The sequence below is a fragment of the Eulemur rufifrons genome, chromosome 1 (assembly GCF_041146395.1).
Source record: "Eulemur rufifrons isolate Redbay chromosome 1, OSU_ERuf_1, whole genome shotgun sequence".
Lineage (NCBI taxonomy): Eukaryota > Metazoa > Chordata > Mammalia > Primates > Lemuridae > Eulemur > Eulemur rufifrons.
In genome coordinates this window covers 8533390-8549448 of record NC_090983.1, presented here as the reverse complement: position 1 = coordinate 8549448, position 16059 = coordinate 8533390, and the positions used below count along the sequence as shown (strand labels likewise).

General features: G+C 39.1%; 1 protein-coding gene across 1 annotated transcript in view; it reads left to right on the top strand.

Annotated features, from left to right (window-relative positions):
* The window catches only part of LOC138385274 (nuclear autoantigen Sp-100-like), a 68140-nt gene that overhangs the window by 24642 nt on the left and 27439 nt on the right, over positions 1 to 16059 (top strand). Inside the window, exons 5-12 of the mRNA XM_069471429.1 lie at positions 245 to 307; positions 725 to 874; positions 8692 to 8838; positions 9804 to 9878; positions 11427 to 11510; positions 12340 to 12429; positions 13599 to 13694; positions 14136 to 14219. Coding sequence (XP_069327530.1) covers positions 245 to 307; positions 725 to 874; positions 8692 to 8838; positions 9804 to 9878; positions 11427 to 11510; positions 12340 to 12429; positions 13599 to 13694; positions 14136 to 14219 — 789 coding nt within the window. The remainder of the gene's footprint in view (positions 1 to 244; positions 308 to 724; positions 875 to 8691; positions 8839 to 9803; positions 9879 to 11426; positions 11511 to 12339; positions 12430 to 13598; positions 13695 to 14135; positions 14220 to 16059) is intronic.

The window sequence follows — 16059 nt, the reverse complement described above, 5'->3', positions numbered from 1 at the left end:
TTGACTTTGGCCAGGGATGTCAAGACAAGCCATGGCCGGTTACCAGGGTGCGAGGTGGCCTGGCCGAGGCCTCTCAGCTGGGGGTGCGGCTGACCTGGTGGATCTGCCAGTTCCCGATGGGCTCCACACTGAGACTTAGAGGGGTCTTTAACTCCTACACTATAAAGTCTAAAAAGAGACTAGGGGAGAATGATGAAACTCATAGTTCAATTTCTAAAATAAACTTCTAATTTCTTTCCCCCAGGAACTGTTGAAAACTCTTTTCAAAGCCCGCCTGGACCACACTCAGAATCCTCCTTTTCCACTGGTCTGTTCCTATTGACTGTTCTGTCCTTTGTTGCCTTATCCCATTCTGGAATGTGCTGTGAGGCTGCCTCTTGTGTAACTGATTGCCCAGAATTTTCACTCTTTGCATCTGCCGTGTTTTCAAGTTCAGGATTTAAATAACAGGCCTTTATCCTCTGGGTTGCCTGGGAGGGCTTCTTCTTTCCATACCCCTTGGACACACCTGCTGCCAATTCCTGCTGGTTCTGGGACTGGATGATTTACTGATGAGCCTGCGTCACAGTTTTCTGCCTGTGTCTGCTTGACTGTGGCTATGGCCTTGCTGCTTTGAACTCCACCAGCGGTGGCCCATGCTGTGGTGGTTGGAGGGGACAAGGAGTGACGAGCAGCAGGGGCAAATAAAATATCTAAAATATCTATGAATTAAAACGTGGTTTAGGTACAACCCCACCTGAGAGTGGACTCTTGGAGCACCTCTGTGAAATAGAACAGGCAAACGCAAGGAGAAATATTACCAACAGAGACAAAAATGATGCAGTAGGAGGCCAACAAGCAAATCAACAATGTGCCCAAAACCCTGAGCCAGCAGGTAAGACTGACTCACTGGGTTTGCATGAGTGTGGAGGGGCGGGGGGGGGGGGGGGGGGAAGCCCTGGCTGAGAGCAGGGAGTAGACTAATTAATGCATGATGCAGGACAACAGTTACTTAACAAAAGGGAAAATCACACAGATGCAGATAGGGCAGGAATGGAGTCTGATATCCTGATGAGACACACCTGGGGGTAGAAACTTAGGAAGGAAAACTGGGCGATAAGGGGGAAAGAGTTGCAGAGCCTCACCAGGGAAAAGAAACAGAAACAAAAGGCAATAGGAGGAGTTAGAGAGAGTCTGGCTATGGACTCAGTGAAGCACAGACACCTTCACAGGGTGGAGGCAGCAATAAAAGCAGACAGGGCTGTTAAGTAGAAACTTGAGAAGGAAAGAGGCAGGGTGAGGTATAACAGAATGGAAATAGGACAGAGCAAGGCTCTATTGTATCTCAGCTGTGGATTCTATTGTCTTCAGAGTCCTGTGGACTAGTAGTGACTAATGGAGATGCAACAAAGGAGACACCCAGCCTATTGCCCTGTGATGAACAAAATAATTATTACTTACCTGTAATTTTTTTTCAGATGCTCTGTTTTTTGGTTATTTATTTTTTTTACCATTTTAACCATTTCTTTAAATTGACAAATTAAAAATTGTATATATTTATTATGTACAATGTTTTTCTGAAATATATATACATTGTGACAAGGCTAAATTGAGCTAATTAACTTACATACTACCTTACGTACTTACCATTTTTTTGTGGTGAGAACACTTAAAGTCTATTAGTAATTTTCAAGAATACTATACATTATTAACTATTGCCACCATGTTATATAATAGATCTCTTGAACGTATTCTTTCAGTCTAATTGAAACTTTGTATCCTTTGATGAACATTTCCCCAATCCCTTTCTCTCCCCAAACCCCACCTCTTCACTACCACATACTCTCAACTTCTGTTGAGTTCAACTTTTCTACACTCTGTGTGTAAATGAGATATGCTGTATTTGTCTCTCTGTGTTTGGCTTATTTCACTTACCACAGCATCCTCCAGGTTCATCCATGTTGTTGCAACTGACAGAATTTTCGTCATTTTTGAGGCTGTATAGTATTCCATTGTGTATATATGTATGACATTTCTTTATCCATTCATCAGTTGATGCCATTGATGGATACTTAAGTTGATTCCAAGTCTTGGCTATTGCAAATGATGCTGCAATGAACATGGGAGTTCAGATATCTCAGTGTGCAGACAGTCCCTGACTTAAGATGGCTCGACTTATGGTTTTTCAAGTTTATGATGGGTTTATCAAGGTATTAAATGCATTTTTGACTTACAATACTTTTGATTTACAATGGGATTATGGAGATGTAGTGAGGTCATCGGTCTAGAAGCATCTGTATTGATTCCATATCCTTTGGATATATACCAAATATGAAGATTGCTGGGTCATACAGTAGTTGTATTTTTAATTTTTTGAGGAAACTCAATGCTGTTTTCCATAATGGTTGAACTAATTTACATTTCCACTGACAATATGCAAGGCTTCCCTCTTCTCCATATATTTGAATTGTTTATTATCTGTAATCTTTGATAGCAGCCATTCTAACAGGTGTGAGGTGGTATCTCATTGTGGTTTTCATTTGCATTTTCTTGATGATTAGAGATACTGAGCATTTTGATACTATTGACCATTTGTATATGTTCCTTTGAGCAATGTCTACTCAGGTCCTTTGCCCATTTTTAAATTGGTTTTTTTTTTCTATTGAATCATGTGAGTTCTTTGTATATTTTGGATATTAACCCTTTATCAGATGTATGGTTTGCCAATATTGTCTCCCATTCTATAGGCTGCCTCTTTAGTGATGGTTTCCTTGGCTATACAGAAGCTTTTTAATGTGATGTAGCTCAACTTGTTTATTTTTCCTCTTGTTGATTGTGTTTTTGGTGTTATAACTGAAAAAACATTGTTCAGACCAAGGTCATGGAGCTTTGCTCTATGTTTTCTTCTAGTAGTTTACAGTTTCAGGTCTTATGTTTAAATCCTTAATCAAATTTGAGTTGATTTTTTAATATGGTGTGAGATAAGGGTCTCATTTCAGTCTCCCACACGTGGATATCCAGTTGTCCTGATACTATTTATTAAGGAGACAGTTCTTTCCCTATTGTGTGTGCTTGGCACCTTAGTTAAAAATCAATTGACCATAAATGCTGAATGCAAACTTTCTATTTTGTTCCACTTGTCTATGTCTCTATTTTTATGCAAGTATGATCCTGTTTCAATTACTATAGCTTTGTAGCATATTTTGAAGTCAGGTGGTGTGATGCTTTCAGCTTTGTTCTTTTTGTTTAAAATCGCTTTGGCTATGCAGGGTTTTTTGTGCTTCCACATAAATTTTAGATTTGTTTTTTTTATGTGTTTTAAAAACAACATTGGAATTTTTATGTGGATTGCATTGAGTCTGTAGAGCACTTTGAGTAGTATGAGCATTCTAATAATATTAATTCTTCCAATCCATGAACATGGGATTTCTTCCCATTCCTTTGTTTCTTCTTCAATTTCTTTCATCAATGTCTTAGAGTTTTTAGTGTACACATATTTCACTTCCTTGGCTAAATTCATTCTTGAATATTTTTTATAGTTATTGTAAATTGGTTTGTTCTGATTTCTTTTTCAGATACTTTATTGTTAGTGTATAAAAATGCAATTAATTCTTACACATGGATTTTGATTTTTTATTGAATTTGTTTCTTAGTTCCAACAATTTTTTGGTGAAATTTTCATGGTTTTCTACATATAAGATCATGTCATCTGTGAAGATGGACAATATAACTTCTTCTTTTCCAATTTAGGTGCCTTTTATTTCTTTTTATTGCCTAACTGCTCTGGCTAGCATTTGCAGTACTATATTGAGTGGAAGTGGTGAAGAGTGAGCATCCTAATCTTATTCTCGATGTTAGAGGGAAAACTTTCAACTTTTCACCATTGAGTAGGATGTTAGTTGTGGCCTTGTCATATACGACCCTTATTGTGTTGTTGTACATTTCTTCCATGGTTAATTTTTGAGAGTTTTTATCATGTTAAGAATTTTTATCATGAAAGAATGTTGAATCTTGTCAAATGCTTTTTCTGCATCTATTGAGATGATTATAAGGTTTTTGTACTTCATTCTATTAATGCAGTGTGTGATCATTATAGACTTGTGTATGTTGAACCATCATTGCATCCCAGGGACAAATCCCATTTCATCATAGTGAATATCTTTTAAATGTGCCATTGAATTTGATTTACTAGTACTTTTTTAAGGATTTTTAATGTATATTTATCAGGGATATTGGCCTGTAACTTTCTTTTCTTGTCATGTTCTTGTCTGGGTTTGGTATCCTGGTAGTGCTGGCCTCATAAAATGAGTTTGGAAGAATCTTCTCATCTACATTTTTTAGAAGAGTTTGAGAAGAATTGGTATTAGTTCTTTAAATGTTTGGTGGGATTCAGCAGTGAAACCATCTTGTCCTGGGCTTTTGTTTGTTGGGGGGTATTTGATTGTGGATTAAATCTCCTTACTTGTTATTGGTCTCTTCAGATTTTTCTGTTTCTTTGTGATTCAGTCTTTGTAGGCTTTATGTTTCTAGGAATTTCTTCTAGGTTATCCAATTTTTTGGTGTATAATTGTTCATAGTAGCCTCTTATGATTCTTTGTATTTCTGTGGTATGAGTTGTATTGTCTCCTCTTCCATTTTGACTTTATTCATTTCAGTCTTCTCTCTTTTTTTCTTAGTTTAGCTAAAGGTTTGTTAATTTTGTCTGTCTTTTCAAAAATCCAATTATTTCTGTTCTTGATCTTTTTATTGTTTTTCTAGTCTCTATCTCGTTTACCTCTGATCCTATATTATTTCCCTCTTTCTGGTAATTTTGGGTTTAGTTTTTCATCTTTTTTTAGTTTCATGAGGGGTAACCTTAGGTTATTTGAGATCTTTCCTCCTTCCTCATGTAGCTGTTTATTGCTATAAACTTCCCCTCTTAGAACTGCTCTTGCTGAATCCCATAAGTTTTGATGTATTATATTTCCATTTTCATTTGTCTCAAGATATTTTTAAGTTTCCCTTTTAATATAATCATTGACTCATTGGTTGTTCAGGAGCAGGTTTTTAATTTCCATGTGTTTGTGAATTTTTCAAATTCCTCCTGTTATTGATTTCTAGTTTTATGTCATTGTGGTCAGAAATGATGCTTGATATAATTTCAGCCTTCTTGACTTTTTTTAAGACTTGTCTTTTGGCCTAACATATGATTTATCCTTGAGAACGTTCCATATATAATTAAGAAGAATGTATATTCTTCTGCTTTTGGATAGAATGGTCTGTGTATGCCTATTAGGTCCATTTGGTCTAAAGTATAATTTAAGTCCAGTGTTTCCTTATTCATTTTCTGTCTGGATGATATATTCATTCTGAAAGTAAGGGATTGAAATTCCCTACTATAATTGTATTGCAGTCTATCTTTCTTTCAGATATATTAATATTTGCTTTGTGTATTTAGTTACTTGTGTGTTAGGTGCATTTATATTTATAATTTTTATATCATCTTGATGAGTTGACCCCTTCATCATTATACAATGATCTTTTTTCTCTTCATTTATGGTATTTGATTTGAAATTTATTTCATTTAACTTGATATAAGTACAACTATTCTTTCTTTCTTTGGTTTCCATTTGCATGGAATGCCTTTTTTCATGTTTTAATTTTCAGTCTATTAGTATCCATAAAGGTGAAGTGAGTCTTTTTTAGGTCACACGTATTTGAATAATTTTTTTATTCACTCAGCCATTCTATAGCTGTTGATTGGAGAATTTAATCCATTTAAATTTAAGGTAATTACTGATATGTAAGTAATTACTACTGCCATTTTTTTAATTGTTTTCTGGTTGTTTTGTAGATTCTTTATTCCTTTCTTCCTCCTTTGTTGTTTTCTTTTGTGATGAGGTGATTTTTCTCTAGTGTTAAACTTTGACTTCATTTTATCTTTTGTATATTTACTACAGATTTGTTTGTTGTTGCCATAAAGCTTAGAAAAAACTTCTTATACTTATAACAGGCTATTTTAAGGTGATAACAACTTAACTTTCATCACAAAAGTGTACAAAAGTGAGAAAGATTTTAGAGAAATTGACATGGAATCCAAACATTGCCATGTTGTGGGGTTCATGAATAGAAATAAGTTACTTTTCAGAAGTTATAAGAAAACCATGAAAATTATGCATGATGCTACCTTATTTAGATTTGTAAGGAAGGAAGCCCCAGTGAAGGGCTTTCAGGAGGGAACTGCAAACCGAGGGATTCTGATGTGGTAGATGAAGGCCCTGAGGGAGACCTCTCGCAGAGACTGGAATGTTTGAGATGAGGAAAATAAAGGCAGACAGAAAGTGATATACAAAAGACATGCAGAGGTCACATTAATAATTAAGGAACAAAGGCAGACTAGCAGCAGGTAGCACATGTAACAGAGATGGATCTACTGAAACCTCAGTTAGGGAACAGCAGGGCTGGCACTAGGCGAGAGGGGAAGGCCCCAGGGCACAGCGTGGCAGAAGGATCTCACTTTCAGCACCTGAGGCTAAGTGCTTCCTCAAATTTTAAGGCACCCCAAGGTGCCACCCTTGCCTCACCCTAGTTCTGACCCCGAGAGACAGATATTTTTTAAAAAGTATAGGGAAAAAGAGTGTGAATTGAGAAAGATACAGAGGGAAATAAATATCAAGAAATAAGAAAAAATGGGGGAGGCTCAAAGAGAACTATAGAGAAAGTGAGTTAAAGGAAAATGAATGAGAAATTGGTGGAGACCAGGCCACACAGAGGGGGAGAGAGAAGACAAATCACGACACTGTCTGAATTGAGGGGACAGTCACCGGAAAGGAGGTAAAGGGTTGTTCCTATTACCGTTGGGAAGGGGGAGGTGTGTCCTTCTCAAAATGGCCCCTGTGACCCCTCAGATTGCAATAGGCCTCCCCTCTGGCACCTCATCCTCTCCTCGGCTCAGTCACCATCTGCTGATCCCTGAACACACATCTCCAGCTAGACCTGTCCTCTAGGCTCATGGCTCCAAGTGCCTGGAGACCGTTATTCAAAGTTCAGAAGGACGTTTCTCTTGGAGGCTGTGTCAGTTACCTGTGCCCGTGTCATGTCACAAACCATCCCAAAACTTCGTGGCTTAAACAATCATCATTTTATTTGCCGTGTCTGTTAATTCCAACTTTAATCTCCAACCTGTCCATTTCTCTGCATCCCCAGCATGATCGCCCCAGTCCAGAGCCCCATCACTCTCACTGAAACCAGGGGACCCGTCACCCGTCTGGCCTCGTCCTTCAGTCTTGCTCCCCTCAAGCCCATTCTCTGCACTGCAAGGATGGACCTTTCAAAAAGGGAACCGGTTCATATGGCTTTCCTGTTTAAACCCAGTGCCTGCTTGTGGCCCCCGGCGTTAGGTCAGCGCTGCTTGCTGTGCATGTTGAAGGATGCCTGCCGTGCACCACACATGCCCCGTCACTTGCCTCCCGCCCCCTCGTGCCACGTTCCCAGCGCACCAGACTTTGTTAGTTACTTGAACTTGCCAAGTTCTCTCTCTTACATCTCTGCCTTTACAAATGCTTTTGAACACAGTTTGGTGTAATCTTCCAAAGTTGAAAATACATATACCCTAGAACTCAACAATTAAACTCCTCAGCAGAAATCAACAGAAATGTGTATTACATGAAAACACATAGAAAAGCATGTTTATAGTAGCATTATTCATAAAAACCAAATACTTGAAACAGAACAAATGGATAAATACTTCATGGCTTATTTCTATAATGTAATACCATACAGCAGTGAAAATAATCACATTAAATGAATATAGATGACTTTCACAAGCATATTGAATAAAATATATATAAAATTGGGGGGATTTGGCTTCTTTTGGGGAGATATATATATGTATATACATAAACATATATACATATATATATACAGAGAGAGAGAGATGAGGGAAGAGGGAAGAGAGAGAGAAAGAGAGAGAGAGAGAAAAGGCAGCATTATTCCACTTATATAAATTACATAACAGCCAAAATTCATCTAGGTATTAGAAACCAAGATGGTGGTTGATTTTGAGGAAGACTGTAGGGACAGTTCTGGGATGTGTCACTAGGAGGCTTCTGAGGTGTTGGGGTAATCTTATTCCTGGACAAAAGTGATATGCTTACTTTGTGATAATTCAAAACCCACTCTTATCTCTGTATGTTATTCTGTAATTATAACTTTTATTTTATTCTTGTGTTTATTTATTTATTTAGAGACAGGGTCTTTACACATAGGCTGGAGCGCAGTAGCACAATCATGGCTCACTGCAGCCCTGAATTCCTGGGATCAAGTGATTCTCCCACTTCAGCCTCCCGAGTAGCTGGGACTATAGGTGTGGGCCCCCACACCTGGCTAATTCTCATTTTTTTGCAGAGATGGGGTCTCACTACGTTTTCCCAGACTGGTTTCAGACTCCTGGCCTCAAGCAATTTCATAATTTTTATTTTTAAAAAAGGCAAAAAATGTTAGCACTCTAAGGATGAGAGGAAGAGTTAAAGGGAAAAGTTACAAAAGAAACAGAGTCAAGAGAGGCACGAAGGAAGAGACAGAGTTGAGCAATAGGAAAAAAAGAAGGGTGGGGTGTTTTTGTGTGAAGCCTTCTCCCCAGCAGTGAAATTGAGGCAGAAGGAGTTATCAGTGGCTGTGAAGGACCCACTGGGAGACAAATGAAAATGCTTTGTTCCTTATAATTTGGCCCAGGACTAAAGCTACACAGCCAAGGAAACCAAATGAATTCCTGTTTTGTGCGTCTGGTGGATATAAAGAAAGAAGAGCCACCTTTTAACTCAGAAGTTAAGCAGCAAGCCCAAGCAACAACTAACCACAACCAGGCACCTGACATAATAGGTAAGGCTGACTGGATGAATTTGCAGCTGTGAATCGCAGGTCACCAGGTAAGGGGCTCAGGCACTTCATCAGGGCCCCTCGGGACAGTCCAGGTAGCCTGGGATGGAGGTGGGAAGGGGAGGGGGCCAGCACCTCAAGCAGTGAGCCCTCAGCTTAACAGAAGAAAGTCCTTAGGAATTGGGAAAATTCCAAAAGACAGAAATGGAAGTACTAAGTGTTGATGTTGGAGAGGCTGTTTCTGAAGGAAGAGGGGAAGGTATAGGGGAGGTGTCAAAGGAAAGGAAAAAAACCAGGGAGCCAAGATAATCACAAGAGGAGATGGAGAAAGAAATGCATCAAGACAAGGAGAGATATAAAGAGACGCCACTGCCAGAGACAGAGGCAGAAGCAGGGGAGATGGGCAGAACCAAGAGAAAGTTAAGAAATAAAATGAGAGTGAAAGCAAAGTAGAATCAAGAAGGTTGGGATGAGAACAGTGCCAGTGGATGGGCAAAGCTGCCCTCTGTGTGTAAATCTTATCAGCTTTTGGTTTAAGACCTGGAACAACCTGCAGGTCACATTCACTGAAGGAGGAGACTAGGGCCTTAAGTTAACTTAGCTTCCCAGGTCTTCCTAGTGCTTTTTTTTGTAGGGGGTTGGGGATGGGTGGCAGGTGAGGACTGTGTCTCGCTGTATTACCCAGGCTGGAGTGCAGTGGCATGATCATGGCTCACTGTCACCTCAAACTCCTGGGCTCAGACGATTCTCCCACCTCATACTCCAGAGTAGCTGGGACTACAGGTGTGCAGCACCACACCTGGCTAATTTTTTAATTTTTTGTAGAGACAGGGTCTCCCTATGTTGCCCAGGCTGCTCTTGAGGGCCACTGTGCCTGGCCCCTAGTGCTCTTATTATGGGATTTCCCGCTGTGTGGACTCCTTGGCCACACCCTGCGACTGTTAATGGGTTTTTGCTCTTTTGCACAGTTATCAGCAGTGAGGACTCTGACGAATCCAATGATGGAGACGAGCCCCCGGGAGCCCCCATCTCACCCCTGGAAAGTAAGCCTGATGAGGAGGGTGAGGAGAGCAAGGCTTGGGCTGCGGGAATCTGAACTATGAGTTGCTATTTCCTGATGCACTTTATTCTGAGCCCTTTCAGTCCAGTGGATCCAGTTTATCCTGGAATCTCATTCTCTGCAGTTACTTAAGCTGACCCATTTGGGAAATGCAAGGAAATAAGAAATTATTTTAAATTTACTTTTGAGGATTAGGTTTATTAATCGATGAATTCTATTAATCAATATATATACCCATACATTGGTTATATAGTAGAAATAGGCTAGCAAAGTGATGAGTTTGTTTTTAAAATAAACTAGTTACTATGCATATAAAGTGTTAGATTTGTACCATGATTTCTATATAAAACATAAATATTCCTTTATTGGAAGATAATATTGTCATCTGATCACAAACTGTGAATAGCGTCAAAAGACAATTCATCCAAATATCTACTGTTAGCAGAAAGAAAGACCTGAGATAAAGTATTCTGAAACCTGAAGTATTGTTTTTGACCGAGTTCTTCAGCAAGTCATGGCACATTTAGTGATTTTTCAAAAGACCTTTGCAAATAGTATTTTTTTCTTTACGATAACCTCAAAGGGTAACCAGGTTAGACAGTGTTGTCCTGGTTGCCTAGATAAGAAAACACAATCACATAAATGTTTCAAGGTCATCTACAAAGACTCATGGGAAATTAAAGGAAAGACAAGACTAGCATCCTGGATTCTGAGTTTTTTCCTTTGTAAAGTGAGAGATAGAAACAGTTATCAAACTGTTATATTATCTGTCTCCTATTTGCAGCATGAGTTGTCATATCATTTATAACTAGTTAGTGTACAAATTGGTGATTCATTTTCCCTTTTTACTTTCTAGATCCTGAGAATATTAGAAACATGCCACTTTAGGGAAAACACTCTCGGAAAAGACCTAAAAGCAAATACAAATGTTGCCTCCTCTTGATGTTACAAAAGAACCATGTGTTAAATTCATTCATTCTAATTGCTCACTGTATCTTTCAAAGTAAAATGTAAACTTGCTTCATTTTTTAGACAGTGCACACTCTAACTTTTATCCTAGTATAAGAAAACTGCTCTAAAAAATAGTCCTCAAATGTGTCTATGGCTCAAACACAAAAGAAGGTGATTTCTCAGCCTTGTAAACAGTTCAAGGAGGCACCAGGGTGGTGGGGGTAGAGGAAGCTCACCACCTTCAGCACAAGATCTTCAAGGTCTCCTTGCATGGAAACAGAGGCAGAGATGAAGGAAATGTGGAATGATGGGAAGAAGGGGTGAGAAGTAACAGAGAGCAGTGCAGGAAAGCAAAGGTCAGCAAAGCAAAGTTGCCCCTTACCAGTGAATTGTCTCTGCCTGTGGGGACGGGAATGGAGCATCACTCGCCTACAAGGCTGGTAACTTAGAAGGGAAGACCAGCTTAGCTTGCGTGCAGGCCAGCACTTGCATGGAATTTCAAGATTTTCCAAGTTTTTTAATGGGAGAATTTCCTTGGTCACACACTGAGACCCCTAAGGAATCCTATTCTTTTGTGCAGTGATTAATGTCTGTGATTCTTCAAAATCAAGTGAGACAGAGGAGATCCAAGAAGCCACTTGCTCACAACCCCAGATTGCACCAGGTAAGAACATTGGAGTTGCAATTCCTGGACCATAGAATATCCAGAGCCTGAATCCAGAGCTGTTTTCCTGATGAATTTTGTTCTGAATGTTCTCCATGTGCCTTGATTCTATAACTTCTAGGATAACATTTTCTGCATTTAACCTCACTGGCCCTATTGGGAAATGGAAAGGGTCATGAAGTGATTACAAATTGTTCTTTAATTGGATGGGTCCAATCGAGTCATATGCTGAAAATGTAGCAAAAATATGTTAGTACAGTATTTTACTCCCACTATCATATTTATTAATGCTACAGAGTTGGAGTAATGCACTTAACTTCTACCCCAGCCTTTATATTTGATAGAACACTGTCAGCACAGTATCCTCTATCTGTTGATAATATTATTAGTCACAAACTTAGAAAGTCTTCAAAGAATAATTTGTGCTGCTATTTAATTACTGATGAGAAAAAAATGACTTCAGATTAACTATACCCAAACCCACATTATAGTTAAATAGTTGGCTTGCATTGTGATTTTTCATAAAAGAAGAAAGATAATGTGATATAAGAAGACAGAGAGCCAAGACAAAGCAGAGATGCCCACTGGGGGTCAAATTTTATCAGCCCTAGGCTCGAGTGACAGTGAGGGCTAAAATACTAACCTTCAGGCCACACGAATTCAAAAATCAGGTCCTAGAGGTCTGAGAGCAGGGACTTTATTGCCCCATCATCAGAGTTTCCCAAGTTTTTCTTAGTTTCTTTTTTTTAGAATATTCTTTCTTCTGTCTTGGTACCCTTGTCGCACACTGAGACCTCCAAGGGCCGTTTGCTCTTTTCTGCCTTAATAGGACATGACCATTACTTTTCAGAATCCAGTGAGGATGAGTCACCCCCGAAAGTCTGGAGCTCAGCACTGAGAAGCGAGAGTGGTGAGAAGGGTAAGGACCACCTGCCTCTCCAGGGCAGCAGGAGTCTGACTGCACAGCTTCTGTTTCCTGGTGCATTTTCCTCTGCGCGTACACCGGGAGCCCATTCTCTGCATCTGCCCATCTGACCATTTTAGAAAATGGGAGGAAAGAAGCCATTATAAATTCAGGCTCAAGAAGATGGCTGCAGTTGAGTGGCAGTGCCCTTTTTATTACTGACCGCCAGACCAAGTAAGCCCTAAGTATCGGATTTATGTAGTGATCTCTGCTTCTGCCCATCCCCTGTCTTGTAGAGAAGAGAAAGTGGGTGGTCTGCTGCTGCTTGATTTTTTGCAAACCTGTTCAAAACTCAAAAGACTCGGGTCATACTCTCTAATTATTGACAGAAAGAAATCCTTCTGGTTATTACTGTCAAATTCAATTCATAGCTTTTGACAGATGACCCCAACATGACATTGGCCAAATAATGATATTTGAAAGATCTTCTCAAATAAGATCTCTTTTATCTTGACAACACCCTAGAAGGTAGGCAAGATAATGGTTGTTTCCACCATTTCACAAATGGGGAAACTCCAGCACACAAACACTTAAGAATTTTTTTTTTCTTTTTTGCGCATCACATATGGAAAGTTACAGGAAGAGGCAGGAGGAGTAATAGCCTGAACTCCTACCAAAATCCATAATCCTTTATTCAAAACCTTTTAAGCCAGATATATTTCAGAATTCAAAAATGCTTTTATTATTTTACAAAGACAATGTGATTTATATTCTCTATATTACAAAACACCTCAATAGAGTCTGGGGAAGGATCCCATTCTCAAATATACTATATTAATGTTTCAGTAGCAAATTATATATATATATATTCATACCAAATATGATAAGATTTTACATGGATTCATGGCAGCTCAAGTCCAGATTGGCTGCCAAATTGGTTAGCTGCAAACCTATGAAAAACTATTGGGTTCTCAAAACATGTTTGATTTTGCAATTAGAGCTAAAGGATTGTGGATCCCTACTCCATTTGGTAGTGATCCCTTTCCTTTAGATGGGGAGAGACAGAAATGATCATCACAGCATCTTTATAGTCTAAACCTTGTCTACAGTGTAAGTAGTCATAAGATTTATAATCTTTTTAGTTATGGATTACTGGTTTTTTTTTTTTTTCCTTTCCTTTCTAGGTCCTGTGAATGTTAGATACACATCTACTTGGAGGACACTCAAAAGGAAATCACCACATAGCTCTCAAAGTCCTCAATGGTTAAAGTGTAATACAGGTTTATTCTTCACTCACATAAATAGTATAAAGGCATTCTTGGGAGGGGGATGGGGTGCTCTACTTCACACAGTCATTTAGGGTCCAGCTGATAGAGGCTCTGGCATCTTGAAAATGTTGCTTCCATGGTTCAGCTGGATGAGAAACTGATGTGGAAGCAGAAGTGTGTGCAAACAATTTGAAAGGGCGGGAAGTGTAAGAAATGGTGACAAAAGGGAGTCCCTGCCATGGCAAAAGTTGTCCCCAGCCCCAGACTTGGGGATGGCTCCTCGACCAACCTTGACCAACAGGTCAGATGAAGCCAAAGGTGGCCCAGTGATAGGATTCTTTCAACCCCTCCTACATAAACATCGTTTTCCAATTTTCCTTTAAAGAATTCTCTGATGGATTGATTGCTAAGACACAGGCTAAGACTGTTAAGGAATTATATTTCTTTCTGCAGGGATCAGCAGTAGTGACTCTTCAGAGCTGAGTCATGGAGAAGACACTCAGGGATCCTGCAGCTCAGCTCTACGAAGTGGGTCAGGTAAAGAAGATTAGGATGCCAAGCCTTGGCCTGCAGGATGTTAGAGATGTGAATTAAAAGCTACTGCTTCCAGATGCATTTTATTCTGAGCTCTCTGAGTCCCTTGTATCCAGTTAATCCTGGGAATTCCTTTTTAGCATTAAAAATGGAAGGAGGCAGGAAATTATTATAAACTCATGCTTAACAGGATGGGTCTCAGTGACTAAGTATATGTAATTATATATTGCTGCTGTAGAAGAAATAAATAGCAAAATGATGGCATCTTTTTAATACCTACTATTGTGCCTATGAATACTAAGATCTTAGATTTTTATAGCAATATATTAGTTGACATTAATGTTGTTTGTAATTGTAAAAACCTAAAAAGACAACTGTTCCTGCTATGTAATTATAGACAGAAATAAAAACTTCAGATCAACCACTCTCAAACTTTAGTATAGTTTTTGACAGAAATATATTGTGTTATTTCAATGCACTTTGGCAAATAAGATCTCATTTTGTCATCACAAAATCCTTAAGACATAGGCAGCCTAATTCTTGCTATCCCTATTTTAGAGTGAGAAAATAAATGTACAAATGTACGAGGGTCAGAAAACAAAATGAGCAACAGGGACTAAATGTCTCATTGTGGGTAATTGTTGTGTGTAACAGACAGGAGGCTGAGAGCCATGTCATGGGAATCAAAGCCCAAAGAAGAGGCACAAGGAACCCAGAGTATTCACAGGGGACTATATCCATGCCTGATGCAAGAAAGCTTGTTTAACAACTGTGTGTGTGTATGTGTGTGTGTGTGCATGTGTATTCATTATATATAACACATACATACACACATATAAGTGTATGTATATTGACTAAAATATCAATGAAGATATCTCAGCCACATTTGTTGATATCAATGGAGAGGAATAAAAATCACAAAGAGACAGAGAGACTAGGGATGGAGTCAGCTAGGTGGTGTACAAAATACCAAGAAAGATAAAGCCAAAAAGGATAAACTTAGAAATAAAGGGGAACAGAGATTAAGAGCATGATGATGAAAAGGAATAAAAGCAACAAGTAGACAAGAAAATTCAGGGAGAGAGAAGGTCACAGAGTCAGAGAGAGTTAGAAATGTATAGAGGCAGAACAATGGTCAGAAATGAGAAGTGAGGGTGAGAATGAGGAGTGGCCAGACAGGAAAAGAGAACAAATCTCTGTTGGACATGAGGTGTAGTCACTGGAGTAAGTATATTTCTTTCTCTGCTCATCTGAGATCTGAAAATAGTTCAGCAGGACCATATTGAGGTATGTTCCCTGGTTCTCTGGCCACTATCTATACTTTATCATTTCCTTATTTGTCTTCAATGTCCTGTGAATCCAAAGCTCTTCAAATGAATACAGAACGAGTCAGAAGAGATGCAGCCCATTAGCCTGTAATGGAGAAGACAATTATGATTATTAATTATCAATTATCTTTGTTTTCCTACGTGCACAGAGGAAAAGCTCTTTCTTCTTTTCCTTACCTCGCCCCCAAACACTTGCAGACTCAAATACACACGTAGACACCACACACGCAGACTTGTGCACAGGCTCTGACTGCTCTCAGCAGGTTTGAGGCAGGCAAAAGAGAAAGGAGAGTTGGGCTTCTGAATGAAAGGAGGAGACACTGAGTGGATAATATAAGGAGAAAGAATGGGAAAAGGTAGGCTGGGGTCACTAAATGAAAAGATATCAGAATAAGCTTCAAGTTTTTCTACGTGGACATAGGAGCTAAATATACCAGTAGTTAAGGAGATTTGTGGGGGAAGAGGAATGATTTTCAGGGTACCTCTCAGAAGTTATACCAGAAACAAGGAAGTAA